Below are 23857 nucleotides of genomic sequence, written 5' to 3' on the forward strand. Positions count from 1 at the left end.
TGCCTCATGGACTCCCCAGAATCTAGGCAACGACAGTGAAAACACATGGTGCTGTGGGAGAGCAGAGGGAGGAGGAACCTGCCCAGACTGGGGGGGTCTGGAAGGGATTTCTCACCTGAGATTTGAGGGATGAGCAGGGGCTGGTGAGGAGGAGGTGCTGGAGAGGAGCAGTCCAGGCGAGGAAGCACATTGTGAACACAGAGAGAATAGAGCCTCCAGAGGAAGGGGCAGGTGAATGTGCCAGACTGCAGCCTGCAATGTGGAGGGAGGGCAGAGGTGCCAAAAGAGGCAGCCCCTTGGCAAGATGTCCTCGTGCGGGGCCCCGGAAGTGACGTGAGCTGCTGCAGTGCTGGTTAGGCAGGGTCCATTGTCAGGCATCTGTGTTGCCTGCTGAGTTGGGGGCAGCCGTCAGCAGGGAGGGCAGGCTGGGATCTTCCCATTCCTGAGTGTGGTGCTGTCCTCTGGCCATGGGCACTGTGGAGCCTGGGTGGTGTGACCTGACACGCCCCTCTCTAGGCCAGAGTAGTCCTCAGACTGTGTCAGTTCCTCGTGGACCTATCAGGCGTGGTCCAGCCTCCAGGCCTTTCCTGACGTGGTGTCTGCTTCCAGCCCAAGATCCCCTCTAGCCTGTCTTCACCTCTTGGGACTCCTTCCAGCTTTCAGAGTTTGGGCAATGAGGCCATGTTTCTCCTCTTTGCTCCCTTCAGTGGCTTAAAGCGGTCTGTCCTGTTTTCTGGGCCTCCAGTGTTTTCTATCCTGAAAGCCCCATGTGCCTCCAGGGAGCTGGGAGGAGGGGAGAGGGTGGGGGGACCCCGGCACTAGCTGTGCTTCCCAGCTCTGGCTCACGTTGGTAGTGCCTGCAGTGTCCATCTGGAGGCTGGTAGCACAGTGCTCTAGGTGTGCGCCTACTGCTCGGTCCCCCTAGTAGGCAGATTCCCCCTTCCCCTGCCCTCCTGGCTCCCCAGAGCATCAGGGTTGGGCTCTGCTGCAGATCTGACAATGCTTCCCTCCCTGGGCCTCATCTGCAGAGCCACACCCCCCTCTGGCCTCCATAGCCACAGGAAGAGAGGATGGGTGGTGACATACCAGCTCAGGGGCTGGGGAAGCTTCGACTATCAGGAATTCATGAAGGCCCCATTCCTGATTCAGGCTGGGCCTGCTCAAGGGTCATGCCTGTGCTGTCTGAAGAGGCCCAGGATGGTTCTTGATCTCAGCCTGGACAATGGCCTTGTGTGCTCTTGGGCTCTGTGCCTGCCCTGATGTCCTTTTGCAGGTGTGTCAGTCAGAAGCCTGTGGCTGCGTCCTGATGCCTGTGGGCCTGTCCCAATGTAATGGGCACCACTGGGTATCCTATGCGCTAATTTGTTATCTAACCTGCCCTCCAGTTACAACATTCCAGCAGGGAGGTTGTGCAAGCAGAGTGATAGTTATTCACACCTGATCGCCTTGGTTAGTGGGTGGCTGGTATCTCCTCCAGAGACTGTTAACTTGTTGAAAGGTTGCTATACCAATGAAAAATTAGTCATGAGGATAAAATAAAAATAAGTATAATTTACTCTTTGGGTTTGACAGGTAGAAATTTGACATGCGAGGAACCCTAATAAGGACTGCAGCTATCAGTTAAACAACAAAGCCATAGATGAGAGCAAAACTGTAAGCCCAGGCAGCTAAGTTTCTGGATGTTTGCTGTGCTGTGTGCATTTTCTATGCCAGGGCTTTGCTGGAATGGTTTGGTGTGGATGAAGATGGGTGGGGTTCAGCATGGAATGCTCCCCCATGGTAATGAGCCACCACTCACTGCGAGCTCACCAAGGGCCAGGAGCCATGCTAAATAGTTGCACTTTACACATATTATCTCAATCTTCACAGAAACCCTGTTTGGTAGATGCCTATATTAACCCCATTTTACAGGCAAAAAAAACTGAGGCTCAGAGAGATTATATTGCTTACCTCAGGTCGCATAGCTAGTATGTGGTGGGACAGGAACACTGGGCCTGGAAGATCCAATGCCCATCTTTCACCCACTGTCTGAAGGTGGATTTGGAAGGGAAGGTGATACTCTGGAGTGGAATGTGTGTGCAAACATGGGGCAGAGTGAGTGGGTGAGGTAGGGGTGCTGTCAGAGGAGCTTGGTATGAGTGCAGGTCTCGCAGCCCCAGTCACACTGTGCAGTTAACCCTGCCAGGCCAGGCTGTGGGCATCTGTGGGGCACCTGGTACGTGAAAGGTGCTGCGGCAGGTGAGCACGGGGCAGATTCCCGCCCTCACGCAGCCAGCTCCCGTGCAGGCACACACGTAAGCGGGTGGCTGGAGGCAGGCTGATGGCCGGGCTGTTTGGAGTTAGGCTACGGTCGTAGGAATTCAGTGGTGAGAGACTCCTGAGAACGCAGGTGCTGAGGAAAGGCTTCATGGAGGGGAACGCAAGTGGTTGGACGCAGAATGTAGAGGGAGACCAAAGGCCTGGGGGGGACATCCCGGTAAGTCACAGACAAAGGCCGAGGAGTAGAGTGGAGAGAGACAGAGAGAGAGAGAGAGGGAGAGAGAGAAGATGCGAGAGGAAGTTGTAGAGGAAGTTGGGAAGCTTCAGGCCAGATTGTGAAAGTTTTTGAAACCCTGAAGAGATGCTGGCTGTGTTGTACTGGCGCAAGGGAGGAGCAGGACAGTGGAAGTGTGATCAGATCACTGTGTGCTAGGTAGCTGGGGAGGAATAATTGCGGTCAAGGAAACCAGCTTGGGAAAGACTGGGGTGGTCCAGAGTGAGGGGGGCAGGTCTCTGGGAGCCACTGTAGGCTTCCGAGTGGCAGTTCTGGGCCATCATTACCCATTCCCCAGAGGCTGGGAACCAGCCCACCTACTTCGTGCCTACACAGCACCCAGCATAGCATATTGGTTGCTCAGAGGCCCCATATAGGATGGATTCTGCCTGCAAGCTGCCAAGGAGAAGGGGCAGCTGAGATGTAAGAGATCCTGCCAGTCTCCTCCCCTGGCAGAGCAGAAATGGGGTCAGCTGTGTTTGGGCTTTGCTGAAAATAGCAGAGAAGATACTGGAGAGTTAAAAATACTTGCACCCTGACTCTGGGTATCAGCAAGATTGTCAGGAGCTTGGCTGACATCCCCCTCTTACCCTGACCCCGAGCCAGAGACTTCTGCGGTCTTGAAGCACCCAGCCCCTCTGGGGCACCTGTAGGTTGGCCCTTATCGTTTGCCCAAAACAGGCAAGTGATTTGTATTAGTTGAAGCATTTGTATGATGTGCTAGGAGTTGTACTGGGTGCTGTAGATGCATCTCTTGGCTAGGTCATCGTGGTGGCCTCCCGGGCGGCCTCCCCATTCTACCTGGGCTCACTCTGAGCACTCCCAATACAGCACTCGGAGTGATCTGTGAAAATACGCATGACGCTGTTTGTTCCTCTGTTCAGGGTTTCTCAGCCTCAGCACGATTGGCATTTGGGGCTGGATAATTCTTGGTGTGGGGGCTGTCCTGTGCACTCTAGGACATTTAGCAACATCCCTGGCTTCCATCCACTGGATGGAATGGCACCCCCAACCAGTTAATGACAACCAGACATTTCCAAATGGCCCCTGGGTGAAAAATTGCCCTCCTATTAAGAACTACTGCTGTAGTGAAAACTCAGAGTAAAAGCTACAGTCCTTAGCACAAGCTGCAAAGCCCCAGTTCCTCTTTGATCTTGTCTCCCCCTGCTCTTTCCCTATTCAGTCCACTTTAGTCACACTGTCCCTCAAACATGCTGGGGAGGCCCACTGTGCCTCAGGGCCTTTGCACTGGCTGTTCTGCTGGACAGAATAATCTCCTACCAGGTATCTGCATGGTTCACTCCCTCCTTCAGGTATTTCCTCCAAAGTCACCTCAATGAAAACTACCCTGACCACCTTACTAGTTGAGAATCTGTCCAGGGAAAGAAAAGTCAAGGGGAGCAAAAGAAGGAGCCACTAGGGCCAGAGGCAGGACAAGAGATGGAATTTTAGGGGGCCATGGCCAATGGGGGGATCTGGGGACTAGAGGTGCTTTGGGGGATGGGAGATGAAGCGTCAGTGTCTCCCCCCTCCTTCTTCCACCCCAGCTCCAGCCCTGGCCTTTTCTTTTCACCCCTGTCCCCTATGATAGGAGCTGTGACCCTGGTCATGTCACCGTGTTCCTGTGGCCCCTGAATGTCCCCCACCCTTCACTCCCTCCTTTTGCAAGGACCCTACTACAATACATTTTTAAACAATCCATCCTTGCTTCCAGCACATACTCCCTACCCTTATCCTGTTCTACTTTCCCATGTTTCTTGAAGCATTCATTCTTCTAACATATGAGAAAATTTATTTTTTATTTTTATCATTTATTGTTTGTCCCCACAAGCATGTAAGTATTCATATGTGTATATTACAAATGAGGAAATGGAGGCTCAAGAAGATTAAGTAAATCGCCCCAAATCACAAGTGGGAGATCTGGAATTCCAATTCCCAGGGAAGGGTTTGACTGCAGGGTCTAGCCTCTTAATAGAGAGAAGCTGCGTGTACACGAAAGTCATAACTCCTAATGCGTGTTGTGTAGCAGAATGAGTTGGCATATTCTTTCTCCTTTTATCTGTAGAACTGGGGATTACCTTTGCCCCACGTAGATTTGCATTTGTACGTATTACCTGGGAGTAACCATGGCAACAAAATTAATGGTGAGGAATAATGGGATTGGCCCAAATGATAAATTAAAAAGATTTCTTGTTTTATGAAGGCATCCTCTGCCTTACAGAAGGATCCCCTTCAGGCTCTGTTTAATTACCTTCTGGAGGTTGTTTTAAATAGACTCTGTCTTTGCCGCTTCAGAGGTTTGGAAGCAGCTTGGAAGGAGGCAAAGGGGAAGGGGAATGAGCTAGACTGAGGACAGGACCTGAGCAGTGACTCCTCCAACTGGGGTCTGGGAACTGGAGGTCTCTGCCCCGAGAAGGCAGAGCTTCTCCACCTGAAACTTGTTTGGGGCCCACCCTCCACCCCTCCCTTGGCTTCTACACTGGGTTTCTAATAGGTTCAGGTGGCAGCTCAGCTGAAATGGGCCATTTCTGAAATCAGCAAACTTCTGCATTGTTCCAGCAACATTTCACCCAACTGTTCCCCCACACCCTGTGTGTCCTCATTCTCCAAGTTGAGAAATCAAGAACGGTCCAAAGCCTCACATCCACACTGGTTTGTTGCTGCAGCCAGTAAGTTCCAAGGACTCGGGGCTGCACATTTTAATGTTCAGCCAGAGGCACAGAGGGAGATAGCTGAGCCTGAAGGAGATCAGGTCACACTGGCACAGAGGGAGGTAGCTGAGCCTGAAGGAGATCAGGTCACACTGAGGAACTGTAGTTTAAAGTGGAGCTGCTTTAGTGGGCTGACTAGAAGACACGGGGGCCTCCCTGTCATAGATTCTCGGTGTGGGTGGACTGTCCACCGCATCTCCTTTGGCCTCCCATCAAATGTTTTACATTCCAGGGTAATCCTTGCTTGTAACCTGTTTGCAGGGCTGGCTTATTAAACTGCAAGCAGCTCTTGGCTTGTGCGTGGTATGTGCTGCCATTTCTGCATCTAGCATCTGACCCACGGGTCCAGCAGGTCCCAAGGAAAAGCCCAGACCCAAAGAGTCAGACCCGAGCCCTTGTCCTGCACTCTCTCTAAGCTGGGCCTGGCATCATCAGATGGGAAGGGACCCTGGAGGGACTAGCTTCCACCTCCTGTCTGATTAATTTACAAAAACAATGTAAGTCTAAGGAGTGAGGTGACTTGCCCAGGAGGACCGTGCAAGTTAGTGGCTGAACCTGGCCCTGAATCTGTGACCCTGACTACTGTTGCTGCAGCCTGGAATTGGGATGAACCCAAATGAGATCAGGTCAGGACTAGGAAGTTTAGTTTGAAATGGAGCTGTCCCTCCCACCTCACCCCAAAACCTCCTGAGGTGGGAGCACTGCCAGATGCCGTGAGAAGAGCCTCAGCACTGCTTAGTGCTCATTCCTTCCTGGAAAGGCTTCCCTCACATCATGGGAGAGCGTTTCCCAAATCCCCAAATGGGTTCCCTTAGTTAGGGTTGTACTAACTGCTGTAATGAAACAATCTCAAAACACACCAGCTCAAATAAGATAAATGTTTATATCTCCCTCATGTAATAGTTCAAGTTCCAGGTGGGCAGGTGGCCCTGCTCCACGGGATCATTCAGGAACCCAGGCTCCTTCCATTGTGTTTCTCCACCATCTCCTTGGGTCCTCCTCTCTGCACGGCCCAGGCTGGGCTGCAGCCACATCCTTGCTCTGGCTCACAGGCAGGTGACAGAAAGTATAGCCTGGGAGGCGCTAGCCAGGGAAAGGCACATCTCACTTCCCCTCAGATGCCACTGGGGGACTCAAAGGAGTCTGGCAAATGCAGTGCAGCAGGTCAGCCACCTGCCTGCTACCTTTCTATTACTGTGAAGAAGGGGCATAGGTTTTGTCGGACAGTTAACAGTCTATACCATAGGGGTCAATAAAGTGCTTGGAAGTTGCGCATGCTATTTCTATTTTTCTAGTGGTTACTCTTAAATTTTCAACAATTATTTTTGAGTAGGTCACACATGAACCATCTATGGAATTCTAAAAGTATCAAAAAAAAGTATAGAATAAAAAATGTTTCCCTTTCCCTGTCTCCCAGTTTTCCACCTCTTCTCCCTAGACTTACCATCAGTTTCTTCTGTATCCTGCTAGAGTTATCTGCATACATTTATCCTTTTCCTTTAAACGCTAATGATATAATAGTGATAACTCCAGGGACGTTCACTGGAGCGTGGTTGTAATAGCAAAAGATGGGACAGTCACAAAAGGACAAATATTGTATGATTCTACTTATATGAAATATCTAGAGTGGTCAAATTCACAGAGACATAAAGTAGAATGGTGGTTGCCAGGAGCTGGGGGAAGGAGGATTGGGGTGTTAGTACTTACTGGGTACAGAGTTTCAGTTGGGAAAGATGAAAAAATTCTGGAGATGGTTGGTGGTGATAGCTGTACAGCAATGTGAATGTACTTAATGCCACTGAACTGCCACTTAAAAATGCTCAAATGGTAATTTTTATGTTACTTCTATTTTACCACGATAAGAAAAGTATGGGAAATAGCTTTAAAATGTGCTAATAGGGTACAGTTTACAATATGTTCATTCAGCATTTCTGTTAGGAAGAATAAGTCTATTCTCCACGCTCTGATGTGGAAAGATCTCCAGAATATACGCGATACCTAAAGGGACAGAACAGTGTGCAGTGGTGTGCTAGCATTTAGAGATGGGTGCATGGCGATTTAAGTATGGGGATTATGGAACCAGACTGCTCGGGTTCAAATCCCAGTGCTGCCGTGGGATTTGGGCAAATCACTAAACATCTCAGTGCCTCAGTTTCTATATCTATCAAATGGGGGATATAACAGTCCCTGCCTCATAGGGCTGTTGAGGAGATTAATAAGTTAATCTGTACAAAGCCCTCAGAAGCGGCTGGTCACTAAAATGTGAATGAATGAATGAATGAATCTGAGTCCCAGGTCATGCACTGTAGTTCTGGCTCTACCTCGGAGACCCTGGGTGTGGCTCTGAGCTTTGCTTTGCACACCCGTCCTATGGAAACAGGTTTCTGAGTGTGAGACTCAAATAGTTAATGGGACCATTGCCTCTTATCTGTGGCATTAGCCTGCCTGGGCCATGTGTGGGGGTGTCATCGTGGGTAGGGAACACGTCTGTGAGCTCTGGGCTCCTGGCCTTGCCTGCTGACACCCCTGCTGAACTTCTGCCTTTGCTGCCGAGCCAATGCTGCCTGGGTCTCCATCACTGCTGTCTGGGTGGGGACAGAGGAGGCAGTCCTTGAACCTGGGGGACACAGATGCGGCCGTGGATTACAAGTGCTGCTTGGCTGGACTTGGGCGGGAGGGGAGTCACAGGGGCTGCGGGGGAGCATCTGCTGCCCGGCTGCAAAGGGAGGTTCTGGAACCTCAGATTATGTCAGCCAAACCCCTTCCTCTTCCCGTGCCTTAGGCCTGGCTGTCACCCTGGCTGAACCAGACATCCGTCTGCTCCGGGGAGCCCCTGGAGAACAGGGGGGACATGAGTCTGGAGGCAAGGAGGCATGGGTGCTCATCTCCATCCTGCCACCAGGCCCCCGGAACCATGGCTGAGTCACTTAGTCTGTCTGAGATGAGTTGCCTCGTCTGAAATAGTCTACCCACTTCACAGGCATGTTGTAAGAATAAGACAGTAGAGGTGAAGTTATTTTGAAAAATAATTAAGTCCTTTTAAGCAATACTGCTCGTTGGACTGACTTCCCCTCTATGTTAGGCATTCATGGAGTATGATCTGTGGGCCAAGTATTTTAGCTCGGCGTGTCTCAGTGAGCCTCTGTATTGGTCAGTGTAAGCCAAGTGCTGTAACAAACAACCCCTGGATTTCAGGGACTTATACAGTAAGGGCTGTTTCTCACTCATGACAGAGTCTACTGCAGTTCAGCAACTTGGCATATGCCCTTGTCCAAGGGCCAGGCTCCTTTTACCTCATGGCTTTACTGTCTTCTGGGACCTTATTGTCCTCCACTGGATCCTCTGTGGGAGGCTTTGGGGCCAAGCCTGGAAGCGGTGAACTCCACTTCTGCCTACTGTCCATTAGCTAGCTCCTGGTCATGCGAGCCCATGTGACTGTGGGGAAGGCTGGAAAGCACAGACGTAGCTGTATGCCCAAAGGGAAACGCCAGCTGCTTGGGAGCATCAAACATAGTCCCTGCCCTACCGTACAACAACCCATTGTACTGATGGAGAAACTGAGGCATGAAGGCAAAGTAGTTTGCCCAGGGCCACACATCTAGTAAGTGATTGGAATGCCGTCTGCCTGGTGCTAACGCTTGCTCTTTACACTGTCCTTTAATGTCTTAGATCAGTGTTTTCCGCCCAGGCTGTCCATCAGAATCATGGGGATTTTTTTCTTTATTTGTAAGAAATGTATGAAGAGATCTTGAATTTTTTTTTTTTAATTTTAATTATTTATTATTTTTTGGGGGGTACACCAAGTTCAATCAACTGTTTTTATACACATATCCCCGTATTCCCTCCCTTCCTTGACTCCCCCACCTCGAGTCCCCCTCACCCTCCCCGCCCCAGTCCTCTAAGGCATCTTCCATCCTCGAGTTGGACTCCCTTTGTTATACAACAACTTCCCAAGATCTTGAATTTAAAAAAAAAAAAAAATAGCTTTAGATTTGCTGTGTGCACGGCCCTAGGAGATGCTGGGGCCGGCACGCGAAGGCAGGCCTCTGCTCTGAGGAGCTGGGCTATGATTCCACAGGCTGAGGGGACCCGGACCCAGGAGATTCTGATTTGGGGTGGAGAGTGTGGTGTGTCAGGAGTCTGTGCCCAGGGCCTGGGGTCGCACCTGGGACAGTGCGGGGACTTGGTGGGATGCACTTCAGAAGGCACTTTCTGAGCAAAGAAAGATCAACCTTTTATCATTTTTTTTTTTTTTTACCTCTCTGCTGTTATGCTCTCACATGCCGTCTTTGGCTAACAGTGATTCTACATTTGGTTTTTCTTTCTTTAGTCCCCTCTGTTCCTCAATTATAATTAAAAAAAAATCTACTGCGTCTAATCTTTCTGGGTCTGGAATAGCAGACAATCAAATATGTTTGAAATGTATCTAGAATCAGAGTGATTAGGCTGTGAATTAGGCTTAAGGGACTCTGCTGTTAGTAAAATGTGTAAACTTTAATACAGATGGTCCTTGATTTACAGTGGCTCAACTTACAACTTATGGACTTCATGATGGTAGAAAACGATATGCATTCAGTAGAAACTGTACTTTGAATTGTGAATTTTGATCTTTTCCTTGCTAGTGATTTGTGGTCTGATACCCTCTCGTGATGCTGGGCAGGCAGTGAACTGCATTTCCCAGTCAGCCACGAGATCAAGAGGGGAAACCACCGATACACTTAGAACCATTCTCTACCCACACAACCAGTCTGTTTTTCACTTTCAGTACAGTAGTCAACAAATTACATGAGATATTCAGTACTATATTATAAAATAGCCTCTGTGTTAGATGATTTTGCCCAATTGTAGGCTAATATAAGTGTCCTGCGCACGTTTAAGGTGGGCCAGGCTAAGCTATGATGTTCGGTAGGTTCAATGTATTAAATGCATTTTTAACTTACAATAATTTCAATTTCAGTGGGTTTACTGGGACATAACCCCATTGTAAGTTGAAGAAAATCTGTGTATCGATTTCATAACTCTATTATTGCCACCCAGTAGCATTCTGCAGCTTAATTCATATCCCAGATGACAACATTGCCATAGAAATGAAGCATAACTATTCCATTATAAAACTTTAAACATCAATGCTGACCACGTCTCCTCTCTTACCTCATACCCTTCTTGCTCCACTGAAAATGTAGTGGCCTTTGGTTTGCCCACAATGTAAAATTTTACTTGCCATATTTTCTTGATTCTAAAAAAGGCTATTTTATCACATTTTATCATCTCTTAAATGGGATGAATCTTTTAATTGATGGACATCTTGGTATTATGACACGATTTTCTTTCTTAGTGGCATATAATAGTATATCTTAGGATCAACGATGTCTTAGAGTCAAAGAAATACAGTATTTTTATCATTTGAAGGAATTGACAAATTGTACTGTTTTTCCAGCCTGTCTCCACACTGTGCTGGAAGAGACAACCTCCTCATTCATTTGAAAGCTCACAGCCTTCTTATAACAATAACAAAAACAGGAATAATAATATCTACAAGATTTAGCACTTGTAAAGTACCTGCTCTGTGTCCAGCACTGCTCCAGGCCCTTCTCATATGCCTCTTCAACAATGCTAGAGCACAGCTATTATCCCTATTTTGCAGGTGAGGAAATTGAGGCTCAGAGGTAGAAGTGGCAAATCCAGGGGTCCGAGCAGTCTCTCTGGCTCTGAAAAATTATGCTGTGCTGCCTCTAGTGATTCTGGGAGACAACTGAAGTATCTTCATTTAAATCAGGGTTTCTTACCTGGCTGTACCTTAAAATGAACTAGGGAGCATTAGGAAAATGCTGGAAGAATTCTTCAAGTAATTTTACAGTGCAGCCAGAGTCGAGAACCCTTGGTTTAAATAATCTATGTGAGAAAAAACTGGCACAACAGTGTAAAGCAATTATATCCCAATAAAGAGCTTAAAAAAAAAATCTGTGTGAAATCCCCCAGCTCTGCCGTTCTGGCATCCCTGGCCTTCCTACCTATCCCCTGATGCCACCCCGCCCCCGCTGTAGTGTAGCTGGCAGACCTGGAGCAACCAGGACAACGCGGGCCTCTTAAGCTCTTTGGAACTGGATCCCTTGATTAGAAAATGTGCCTTTGAGACCTTAAACTGATACATGATTTTAATCTTTGTTCTTTATTTTCTTTTACTTTCTCTCTCTCTCCCTTCCTTCCTCCCAGCTCTGGAGTGCACAGAAAATCAAGCAGGTAATTCAATTTTGCATTCTTTTCCTTCCCCTCTGCTGTTCTCAGAGACTTTGCGCTACCCTGCTCCCTCCCCTCAACGCCTTCCTTCTTCCCCAGTACCAGGGCCTGAGTTTCTGAAGACTAGAGTCAAATCAGCCTGCCTTTCCCTGGGCCCCCTGAGCTCCTTCCACAAAACCCTTATTGTGTGCCTGCTGTGTGTGAGGCATGGGGGACAGAGGGCCTGCAAGGTAGACATGGTCTGCTCTGCACTGTGTTCAGCTTTGAGCACGACTTAGGAAGAGAAGCTCTGTTTGTGGCCCATGTTTGGTTTCTCTTGCCTCGAATGGTGGGAAGCACTGATCGGCCACAAGGCGAGGTGGGATACAGCCACAGGCCACCCGAGTCTCCCTGGGGGAGCTCTCCTTCCCCTCCCCCCCCATGTCCTTTCTCCCTCCCCAACTGTCACCCTGTGCTCTGTTCCCGGCTCTTGCCAGGCTATTCTACACCCGGACACCAATGAGAAGATCTTCATGCCCTTTAGAATGTCAGGTAAGCCCTTGGGACCCTCTGGTTCTGCCCAGCCTGGGCTGCTTACAATGGTCACAGCTCCAGATACGCTGGGCTGAGGGGCTTACAGAGCCTGTTGCACACACGTGGCTGCACTCGCACCTGCATGGTCACTTTGGCTCAACTGTACAAGACTGTCCAGCGTATAGAGCTTTTAAAATGTGTCTGTCTGTCTTTTCTGCCTGAGCAGTTGGGGTGGAGTCGAGGCCTCCACAGGTGAATCTGGTGCCCCCACCCCTGGGTTACACCCCAGTCACTTAGCAGCAGCCTCAGGGTGACGCCTGCTAGGGCAAGTCCTGCCTTCCATGACTGGCTCCTCTCTTACCTGTGCACACTGCACGCCTTCCTTCCAAGCCCTGCTCCCTGCTCAGCCTTTTCATGCACATAATCCCCTAGACTGACTCCCTTGTCTTGATCCTACTTTTAACCTGCGCTTCCCAATGTATGCCGTGCATTCGCATCACTGCACACACAGGGAGGTGGATGCCTGTTCCGTGGAGACCAGCGGGCCGAGGGGTAATGGGAGAATGAGTCTAAGAGCCCTGCCCCCAGCAAGTCCCCACCCTGTGGCCACTAGAGGGACAGCTCTGTATGTAGAGCTTAATGGCCTAGAAAGCACTGGCCCATACGCTGGCTGGGGCAGCTTGGTTGCCCTGCCTACCATTCTGAGAGGCTAAGGGCCTTGTCCGGAGTCACACAGCAGAGGTCAGGCTCACACCAGTGTGCCGATGCCTCCTCCATGCCATTTCTCAGTGCGATGGCGTGTACCCCCCACCTGAGTCACAGGGTGGGTGGGAGGGCTGCCTTGGGAAGCCCTCAGTCAGCTGGAGAAGGGGTCCCTACCAGTGGGTGTTCTCAGTCCAGGAGGTTAGTCAGGGTCCCCACCCTCAGAGAGCCTGACCTCGTGGGGGTGAGAGAATAGACAACCACGTGACATCATTGTGCAAACTGGGACAGTTAGTGCCCAGTGACCCTTGCTTTGCCATGAAGAACTCTAAGGCAGTGAAGGCTCTTGTAGCCGTGGCTGTAGGTGCTCCCCAGTGCCTACATGGGGCCATAGCAGGCTCTCACCCTGAGACTGGCTTATTCCGCAATTCTCTGATCAATCTTTGGGCCTCTCCCCAGAGGGGTGCGGGTAGGAGAGGGGTGGCTCACGTGTACAAGTATGCACATGCAGGACGCCAGCCTTTGCTCTAGACGTAACCCAGACAATGTGGTTCCCTGCTGTTGGGCCCCAGCTGACTGGCTGCCGTAAGTTAGAGGCTGGGACAGGAAGATGCCCACCTACAGCAGTGAGGGTGGAGGAGGGAGCCTGGCCATAGTCTGGGGGCCGTGAGCAGTGGGGAGGCAGCCAGGGCCCAACTACACGTCATGCAGCCCTTCCCTGCTCTGTTGAGAATGTCTAGCCAGGGCCCTAGAGATGCAAAGAGCTCTGGCACTTAGAGGCACACATCTCAGGTGGGTAGAGGATGCCCTTTCCAGACATGGTCATAATGCCAGGAGATTAAGGGTGTGTTTTAGAAAGGCAAGCTGAGGGAAGAAGGAGGACATTCCAGGCCTTCAGAGACATTGTGGTGAGTGGGGGCGGGGGCGTTGTGCCTCATGGAGGAAACGGGGAGGACCACCAAGTGCAGTGTGTCAGTGCCCCAGCTGTGGGCAGCCTCCTTCAGGAATGGAGCCCCTGACTTTGGAGGGGAGTGAGAACTGAGGAGAGAACAAGGAGGTTGGGGGACACAGGGGAGCCCTCCGTCCTGAGCTGAGCTGGGAAAAGGCCTGGGGGCTAGAGGTGCCTCCCGCTTAACTGACCTGAGCCCTTTCATTAAAGCCACTGTTAAGACCAAGGCCAGAGTCTCTCTGGCATCTCAGTTGAAAGGCAGGTGGAACAGAATCAGGTGGGATTATAAAACTTGACCCTCCTCTCTGTTCTCTCACAGGTTACATTCCTTTTGGGACGCCAATTGTAAGTGTTACCTTCAAAGGGTTTTCTTTCCTAAAAAATTTTTTTAATGTATAACTTTACGTCACTCTTCATAAATATTTAGTTTGTTGATTTAGGATAAATTCCTGGCGGGAAACTGTTGGAGAAAATATCATATATTTCTCTTTAATTCTTTTTAATTGTCAAACCTCTTTCCATAGAAGGTATGCCAATGTACACCCAACAGGGCCTCGAGGTGCCTTCATCCCTGTACAGTTTTCATTCCAAGTATTGTCATTAATTAGGACATGCCGATTTGATTACAGGGAAGTTTTCCCAGAAAGCTTGACAAGTCAGAAAGTAAGGGTGCCTTCTGAAAACTGAAGAATGCAGCATTATTTTTGCTCAGTTTTGAAATCAGAATTAAGTTTACTCAATTTCTTTATACTGGAGTAGAAAAAATGTACAGAAAGGTTGCATTTGTCATAAATGTACAGCTTGACAAATTTTCACAAAGTGAGCTCAGCCAAGTAAACATCACTTAGATGAAGATATAGAGCGTTATCAGCATCTCAGAAACCTGTTGCGTGCCCCTCCTCAGTCACTAACCTCACGGGGACTACTTTTCTGACTTCCTTCATATATTCTCATTTTGCCTGTTATTGAACTTTATAAAAATGGAAGCACTTATATAAATGTACTTTTTGGGAGGCTTGGCTTCTTTCACTCAATTGTTTATGAGACATTATTATATGTAGTATTAACTTGTTCTTTTTTATTGCTGCATGATATTCCACTGTTATAACTACATTGAAATTTCTTTATTCATCCCACTGTTGGTAGACATCTGAGTTGTTTCCAGTTTGGAGTTTACAACAACATGCTTTGAACATAATCGTACAAGTCTTTTAGAGGATTTATATGGAGATACACACACACCCCTATACACATCTTCATTTCTCTTGCATCGTACCCAGGAGGCTAAAGAGATAACAACTAGATGTGGTGTGTGATCCTAGAATTGGGATTGGGATCAGGGCAGGCGTATGTGTAAAATGGTATTGCAGTTTCTTATAAAGTTAAACATACACCTACAATGTGAGCCAGCAATCCTACATTAGGTATTTACTTCTAGAGAAGTGAATACATAGGTCCACACAAAGATCTATATATAAATGTTTATAGTAACTTTTTTCATATTAGCCTAAAGCTGGAAACAGACAAGAATGACCAATAAAACCACTAAGTGAAAAACTGGGAACAGGATATTTACCTAGTCTGAAAGTTTCCTATATATTTCATAAATATCATTCATTCTATATTTATTAATTGGCAGCCTCCTGTAAATAAGGGTCTTTCCTTCTGCCTCCTACTTTCTTGTTTTTTAAAACTATCAGTATGGTCTTGTATATTTTTTGCATTCAGTGGGTAATAATTTACTTTTGTCATTATTCATTTTTATATACAAATTGTGCCAAGTTTGACCAATAGAAACTCTTTAAAGCAATTTCTCTGTCCATTTGACGTCTTTTTTATTCTTTGAGTATGTACTTCAATACTTTTTTTTTAACAATGTTGTGTTATTATTTATTTATCTATCTATCTATTTATTTATTTATTTATTTTTGGGCTGTGTGGGGTCTTCGTTGCTGTGCGTGGGCTCTTGCTAGTTGTGGCGAGTGGGGGTACTCTTTGTTGCTGTGTGCAAGCTTCTCATTGTGGTGGCTTCTCTTGTTGCAGAGCACAGGCTCTAGGAGCACAGGCTTCAGCAGTTGCAGCATGAAGGCTCAGTAGTTGTGGCACATGGGCTTAGTTGCTTTGCAGCATGTGGGATCTTCTCGGAGCAAGGATCAAACCTGTGTCCCCTGCATTGGCAGGCAGGTTCTTAACCACTGTGCCGCCAGGGAAGTCCCAGTATGTACTTCAGTACTTTCTGTCACAACGTATGTATATTCCAAACTTATTTTGTGGTTTCTTTGCCCCAGGCCAGTACCCATCCATTTCTCCAAAGAGCTCTGATTCCTTTTAGAAGGGAATGGTATTTAGAAACCAAGATCTGGATAGGTAGGTGTGCTCATTGTTACTGGTGTGTCATTGTTTCAAGGCCTTCTTAGCAGACAGAACTAGGACATAATGACTTTTTAAAAATCATGATTTCCTGGGCTTCCTAGGTGGTGTAATGGTTAAGAATCCGCCTGCCAATGCAGGGGACACGGGTTCTATCCCTGCTCCGGGAAGATCCCACGTGCCATGGAGCAACTAAGCCCGTGTGCCACAACTATTGAGCCTGTGTGCCACAACTACTGAAGCCCATGCACCTAGAGCCCATGCTCCACAACAAGAGAAGCCATGGCAATGAGGAGCCTGTGCACCACAATGAAGAGTAACCCCTGCTCGCCACAACTAGAGAAGGCCCGCGCAGCAACGAAGACCCAACACAGCCAATAATAAATAAGTAAACAAGTTTATTTAAAAAAGTCATGATTTCCTACTATCTCTAATTCCAATCCAACATCTCAGAGTTCTTCCCCTCCTTCCATTTCATATCTATATCTTCCTTCTCCCTGAATGAGAATACAGCAACAATATATTTATTCAATTACTAAATCTTATATATATAAATAAAAGAATTTCAGAATTGCTACATTAATGCCACTCAGACATGCATTAATCCCTCCCCCAAATGTATTAAGGCTCGAGATTTCTTTGAAGTTCTTTTTGTCCATTGAATAGATCCTACTGAGAGTATATAGTCAGAGAACCATGTTCAAAATTTATTTGAATTAATTATTTTCTTCTGTCTGTATGTTATTTATTTGATATGCAGGTAGGTTTATTTGTTTATGTTGCCATTCTGTTGAATTTCAGATATTTCCCCATTCTTACTGATTTATTTTTGGAACTATATAAAATGTCAACATAATTCAAAAGTCAAACCTATATAAAAAGGCATAATAAAAGTTCCATGCCCCTCTTTATCCCTTCTGCCTCCTTCCCACCCATTCTCTCTAAGGAAATAATTTTATCCTTCCTATTTTTTTCATAAAAATAAGCAAATACAAATATATTTCCCTTTCTTTTTTCTATAAAAGGTAACATACTACATAAACCTTTTGTGCGATGTTTTTTTCACTTAATGACATATCCTGGAAATGACAGTACATGATTTTACAGAGATCTTCCTCATTTTTTTTTAAATAGCTGCATAGTAGTATACTACATGGAAGTACCATAATTTGTTCAATTATTTTCCTGCATATGGACATTTAGATTATTTCCATTATTTTGCTAATATGAATAATGCAAGAATAGAAGTCTTGTGCATGTGTGTTTTGAAATTATTGGAGATATATCTTGAGGGTAAATTCCTAAAGACCTAATTGAATAGACATTTCTGGCAACACTGAGCAAGAAAAAAGAGAGAAGATACAAATAAAAAATACTAGGACTAAAAAGTACAATAATTACAGATATAATAGAGGTTTAAAAGGTCAAAATCAATCTGGGGCAGTAAATTTGAAGACTTAGAAAAAATGGATACATTTCTGAGAAAGTATAGGTTACTGCCTAGCAAGAGGAAATGTAGAATTTGAAAAGACCTATGAATAGAAAGAAATTAGATCAGTTGCTTAAAATATATGCACCAAAGAAGTAACAAACAAAAAAAATTACCACTAGGCTCCCATGATCTTTCAGGTGACTACACTCAAAGTAATACCCAAACTCAATCTTTACAAAACTCTTTACAGGGAATAAAAAAGAGGAAGTATTCCCTAATTCATTTATGAGGCACTCTGAAACCAATGCCAAAGAAGTAAGTGTAAGAAAGAAAAATTACAGGCCAACATCACTTATGAAATTATACATAAATAGTCTAAATGAAATAATAGCAAGTTGAATCTAGCAATGTATTAAAATATATCAAGTAACATTTACCAAAAATGGTAACATTAGAGAATGTGTTAATATAGTTCATCACATTGACAAATTGAAGGAGAAACATGATAATCTCAGTAGATACAGGAAAATCATTTGATAAAATAAAACATAACTCCATTTATAATTTTTTTAAAAAGACAAGGTTAGTTAGGTGTAAAAGGGAGCTTCATTAACTTAATAGAGTATCTGTCAAAAAACAAACAAACAAAAAAAGACAAACCCAGCCCCATAGCAAGTACCATTCTTAAAGATGAATCAGATAAAGATAAAAGTCTTAATGTCCAGGACAGGGTAAGAATGCCTGATAACAGTGCTTCTATCCAGCATTTTCCTAGGAGACTAATAAGCTCAATAAGATGTGAAAAAATAAATGACTAGTATTAGGATTGAAAAGGAAGAAACAAAATTATTCATGAGAATAGGCAAAGTATTGGAACTACTATTTTATAAGATTTCTGAATGTAAGACAAATATAGAAAGTAATTGTTGTATGCCTATAAACCTAACAAACATCTAGAGCATGATTTTTTTTTAAAAAAAAAGCATTTATAATAGCACTTAGAATGATAAGTTACCAAAAATAAATTCAAGAAAGGATGTGCAAGACCTTTATGGAAGAACTTATAAAACTTTATTGAAGGACGTTGGAGATCTAAATAAATGAGAAATACATCACCTTGGGTGGGAATATTTGTTATCATGAAGATACTCATTTTCTTCAAATTATATTCAATTATATTCAATATAATTGCAATCAAAATCTCAGCAGGATTTTTCACAGAACTTGACAAGTTGATACTAAAAATTATATGAACAGGTAAGGGCCAAGAACAGCCAAGGCAATTTTCAAGAATGAGGTGGTAAGAGGAGAGTCACTTACACTGCTAAGTAGTATATGAGAGTTTGGCTGTGGTTTAGGGATAAACAAATAGATCATCGCACCAGAATAGAAAGTTTAGGAACACGCCCATACCCATATGGAAGCTTGGTATTTGACAAATCAGTGGAGAAAAAGGATGCACCAGCTAACAACTGGTGCTACCTATATGGAAAAGGATAAAGTTAAATTTCACCTCACACACAAAACACATTAAATATGAACAGAAAATATTTGCAGCATTGTTTATAATAGCAAACAATTAAAAAAAAAGGAAACCACTGAGATGTCCATCAACAAGAGAATGGGTAAATGTCATGATTTAGTCATACAATGGAATATTTAACACAGGAAAGAAAATAATGAACAGGGCTACATTTATCAGTATTGATAAATCTCAAAAACGATGATATTTACACTACCAACTGTAAAATAGATAGCTAGTGAGAAGTTGCTGTATAACAAAGGGAGATCAACTGGATGATGGGTGATGCCTTAAAGGGCCAGGACAGGGAGGGTGGGAGGGAGTTGTGGGAGGGAGGGGATATGGAGATATATGTATAAATACAGCTGATTCACTTTGGTGTACCTCAAAAGCTGGTACAAGAGTGTGAAGCAATTATATTCCAACAAAGAGCTTAAAAAAAAAAAACAACCCAATGATGAATGAAAAAAACAGTAGCAGAGTAATAATACTGTCTGATGTCATTTATATAATGTTTTAATATGCAAAGCAATATTATATATATATATAATTTGGGTATATTTTTCATGGCTCCATAAAAACATTCATGGGAACAGTTAGCAACAGATTCATGATACTACTTGCCTCTGGAGAGAGAGAAGGCAGTGGAATCTAGCAGAACAGGAGGTGCTTCATGTATCTGTTATGTTTCATCTTTTAAAAAGATAAAATTTTCACAAAAATTTGACAAAATGATAAGACTTGGCACTATGTGGATGTTCATTATATTGTCCTCTAGACTTCTCTGTATGCTTGAAATGTTTCATTTTATACATATATTTTAAATATATATCAATATGTATAGGGAATATCCTCATCTCTATCCTTTTGTAGTTTTCCTGAAATGTCTATACTGTTCTGAAATATTCTGAGAAAGTGTTATAGGATTCCCCCACCATAATTGTGTATGTTTAATTTCTTTGCATTTCTTTAGCTTTTGCTGTATATATTTCAGTGCAGTGGGGTTTCGTGTGTTCGTGACATTTTTATCTTCCTGATATTATAATCTCCACCTTCCCACCTCTTTCTCTCTTTCTTTCACACACACACAAACACACACACACAAATACATGAAATATCCCTGTTTCGTTGAATATTATTGTCTCGAATTCTACTTCATCTCATATTAATAAGTCTATTCCCATTGTGTTATTTGCCTTGTAAATTATTACCTACACATTTATATCAGAGTGATATTTAATTTCTGTGTACATGTCTCTCATAGACAAAATTGAGCTGAATTCTACTTCTTTTTACCCAGTTTGAGAAACTCTTGTCTTTAATAATTAATGGAACTCATTCATATTTATTTTGCACTGGTTATTGTGAGCACTTATCCCAGCTATCAAGTAATTTGTTTGTTGGTTTGTTTATCAGGTTTGTTATTGTTTCCATTTATTTTCCTGATTTGTGCTAGAGTGGTAAGTTTCATTGGTCCTTTTGGTTTCTTAAGTAGTTTGGAAGGGGAGCATCCTAATCGTCTCTAATTACCATTCTCCTATAATATATTATGGAGAGATTTCGTTGTATTTACCTTATCAGTATCAATAATTGAATAGTAAATAGGACCTCCCCAACCCTACCCACAAAGGAAGAGAATTTTAGCATACCGTTTTACCCTACTCTCTACTCTACCATTTTACCCATACACACCTGCCAAGATTTTGGAAATAATCTGGAATCTCACCAGTTTTTTAAATCCATGCTTAACACCTCTATTAAACTTCACAATTATTTAGGCTTTTCGTGTGTGTGTGTGTGTGTGTGTGTGTGTGTGTTCTCTATGTTTGGCTAGAGTACTTCTTTGAATAATATTGAGTGTGTGGGCAATACTTTCTGAGTCCTTGTATATCTGAAATGATGTATTTTCCCTCTTATACATGAACAATGGTTGGCCTGATTCTCTTTTTCTTTATAGGTAAACCTCCCCCATTCCCTTTGGGATCTTTTGGTATTTTTCTCCGTGCAGAAATATCCTTAGGATTAAAAAAAAAAAATCTTCTCCATATATTTTATAAAATTATACAAGTAATACATGAATAAGTTCTTTGGAATTCAAAAATATCACCAAGAATTTTTTAAAGAATATTTTTAAAGTTACACAAGTAATATATGAATATGTTCTCTCAGATCAGAATTCAAACAATAAAAAAAAAAAAGTTCCTCTGACGACCCTCAACTCCAGATCTACTCCCAGAAATAACCTCTGTGAGAAGTTCAGTGTGAACTTTCAGGCTTTTTTCTAGGTGTTTGCATAAAATATGGAACATCACTAAAAATTTTGTTTTGTTTTGTATCTTTTCTGTTAAAATGTAAAAATATACTTATTTATCTACAAATAGCTTACTTACACTTAGCAATTTGCCTATGTAAAGATCCCCTTCCTTCCTTCCTCCCTTCCTTCCTCCCTCCCTCCCTCCCTCCCTTCCTTCCTTCCTTCCTTCCTTCCTTCCTTCCTTCCTTCCTTCCTTCCTTCCTTCCTTATTTTTCCTGCTGAATAGCATTCTCTCCCATAGTGATGGATTTAGATTGTTTCTGGTTATTTGCTATGAGAAAAATCTTATAAAGTTCTTTCTGCACAAGTATGAGGATTTCTTAAGGGCCCATTCCAGAAACTTGAGTTTGCTGTGTAAAAGGCAATTCATGTTTCCCTGAACACCAAAAAGATCTCACTTCTTTTTGTATATTTATTGGATATTTACATTTCCTCTTCTGTGAATTAGCTGTTGACATCCTTTGTTCATTCTTCCATTGGGTGTATTTTCCTAATTGATGTGTAACCGTTCCTTAAATATTTTGGATATTAATTCTTTGAATTACATGTATTGCAAATCTCTTCTCCCAGCTGTTTTTCCTTTACTCTCTGGTGTCTTTGTTGTAGAAAAGTTTTAAATATTGATTTTTAAAATATAACTATTTTCCTTGGATTGAGTTTTGAGTCTTGTCCCCACTTCTCACCTCCATCTCCTTTAGTAAAATAACTAGATTTGTGAGAGTTGTGTCTGGGTATCAGCTCTTAGATGTATCTATCAATTCTGTTTTCATTTTCTACTTTATTCATTTCTGCTCTTGTTTTTATAATATCCTTTTCCTCTTTGATTTGTTTGTGGTTGGTTTTTTAACTTTTTGCCTTGAACTTATTTTTATTTATTCTCATTCTTTCCTTCTAATGAAACTGTTTCGGGCTCTGAATTTGCTTCTGAGTATATTGACTACTTGGCTTTGTCTAATATGTTTTCATATATAGTGATCTATGTTTTTATTTTCTAAATGAGTTTGAAATTATAGCTTTGAATCCTCTTTAATCAGTTAGATAGTCAGAAGAATGTGTTTTAAATTCCAAATGATTGGGTTTTAAAAGGATATATTCTTTTGTTATTATTTTCTAGTTTATCTTATTTTCAGAGAGAGTAATCTCTACAGTTTTGCCATTTGAGATTTATTATGGTTTTCTTTGTAACACAGTATATGATTATATCAGTTAGGAGTAGGACCATTTGTATATAACAAAAAGTTCAAAATAAGAGTAGCTTAAACAAAATAATTGATTTCTCTCTCATATAAAAGAATTTTGAAGGTAGGCAGATCCCCACAGTCATCAGGAATTCAGACTTCCACTTTTCTACACCATTTTCAGTACTGGCTTCTAGTGTCAGTCACCTCATAGCTCAGGATGGCTGCTGAAGTTCTAGTCATCACATCTATATCCCAGGGAGGAGAAAGAAGGGAAAAGTCAAAGGATGTACTTCCTATCTGAGTCATTACCCTTTAAGTAGTCTTCTTCAAAGTGTCACACAACTGTTCTCTTTATATTCCATGTAGAACTTAGCTGGATAGATATAGCCAATCCTAATTATAGGGATTCTCTTAGTGAGAAAGAAGAGAAGAATAGCTATAGGTAGGCAAACAAGAATCTGCCATAATAATTTTCATAAATATTCCATCAATGCTTAAAAGTAAAAAGATGTATCATTTGACAGTATCATGTCTCCCAAACCAGAGAATTTGAGTTTGGGGCTTATTCCTCATAAGAGGCCAACTGGACCCTTTCAAAATTAATAGCTGCCATCAACTGGGATAAGCTAGCTAACACAAGGGATCCAGCACTGTCTCTCGTTCACAGGTGTTATTGAGGACACCCCATAGCTTTCCATTTTCTCCACTTCCTAAGATAAATCAATCACTTCAGGGTCACTACGGCCTTCTAGGCATCATGGGAACTTGGGTGCTGACCCACTCCTCTGTGGTTCAGGGTTTTACTGCTGAAGTAGATGCTGTGAATGTCCTATCAGGATCAGTCCTCTCCCAGCCTGGAGCAAACATCCATCTGCAAATAAATGTGCAGGATGTGAGAACAGGAATCCCTGGGCTCTGAGATTCTGTATGAACACTTGACTGAGGTGAACGGGCAGCAGGACCTGGGATGGCCTCAGTGGCAGCCAGAGCCAAAATGACAGTGCTCACCTAGCCTCCCCTCCTAGCCCCAAGTGGCTGTATTCCAGGATTCAGAGCAGCTAGGCCAGAGGCCAGATCCCAAGAGGAGCCATTGGTCATGGAGAACCTGTAGCCTTCCATCCGGGCAGTTTGACGTGGATACGCAATGTGAGGACTCGTTGGTCCCACTCCCTCCTGGGGCCACTGCCTCTCCCAGGAAGGAGGGAGCACTGTGGCTGTCCCGGCACTTCCACCCGAGGCCTGGCTCCCACCGGCCACATCAGCTTCCCCAAGACCCTGCTGTTGCCTGATAACACTGAACATCTCAGCAAACGCCTGGTCTGAAGGGAGTGAAGGTTCCAGTCCATGCCTTAGGGAAGCCCCTGCTGTGATAGAATGGGTAAGAAATATACAC

At 44.1% G+C, this 23857-nt stretch overlaps 1 protein-coding gene across 9 annotated transcripts in view; it reads left to right on the forward strand.

Annotated features, from left to right (window-relative positions):
- LOC130857222 (sideroflexin-5) overlaps nucleotides 1–23857 on the forward strand; it is a 151959-nt gene that overhangs the window by 64728 nt on the left and 63374 nt on the right. For all 9 annotated transcript variants that reach the window (XM_057742693.1, XM_057742692.1, XM_057742694.1 and 6 more), the window contains 3 exons: nucleotides 11458–11484; nucleotides 11958–12012; nucleotides 13965–13990. In XM_057742693.1, coding sequence (XP_057598676.1) covers nucleotides 11458–11484; nucleotides 11958–12012; nucleotides 13965–13990 — 108 coding nt within the window. The remainder of the gene's footprint in view (nucleotides 1–11457; nucleotides 11485–11957; nucleotides 12013–13964; nucleotides 13991–23857) is intronic.

This window comes from Hippopotamus amphibius, chromosome 7 (assembly GCF_030028045.1).
Source record: "Hippopotamus amphibius kiboko isolate mHipAmp2 chromosome 7, mHipAmp2.hap2, whole genome shotgun sequence".
In the NCBI taxonomy this organism is placed as follows: Eukaryota; Metazoa; Chordata; class Mammalia; order Artiodactyla; family Hippopotamidae; genus Hippopotamus; species Hippopotamus amphibius.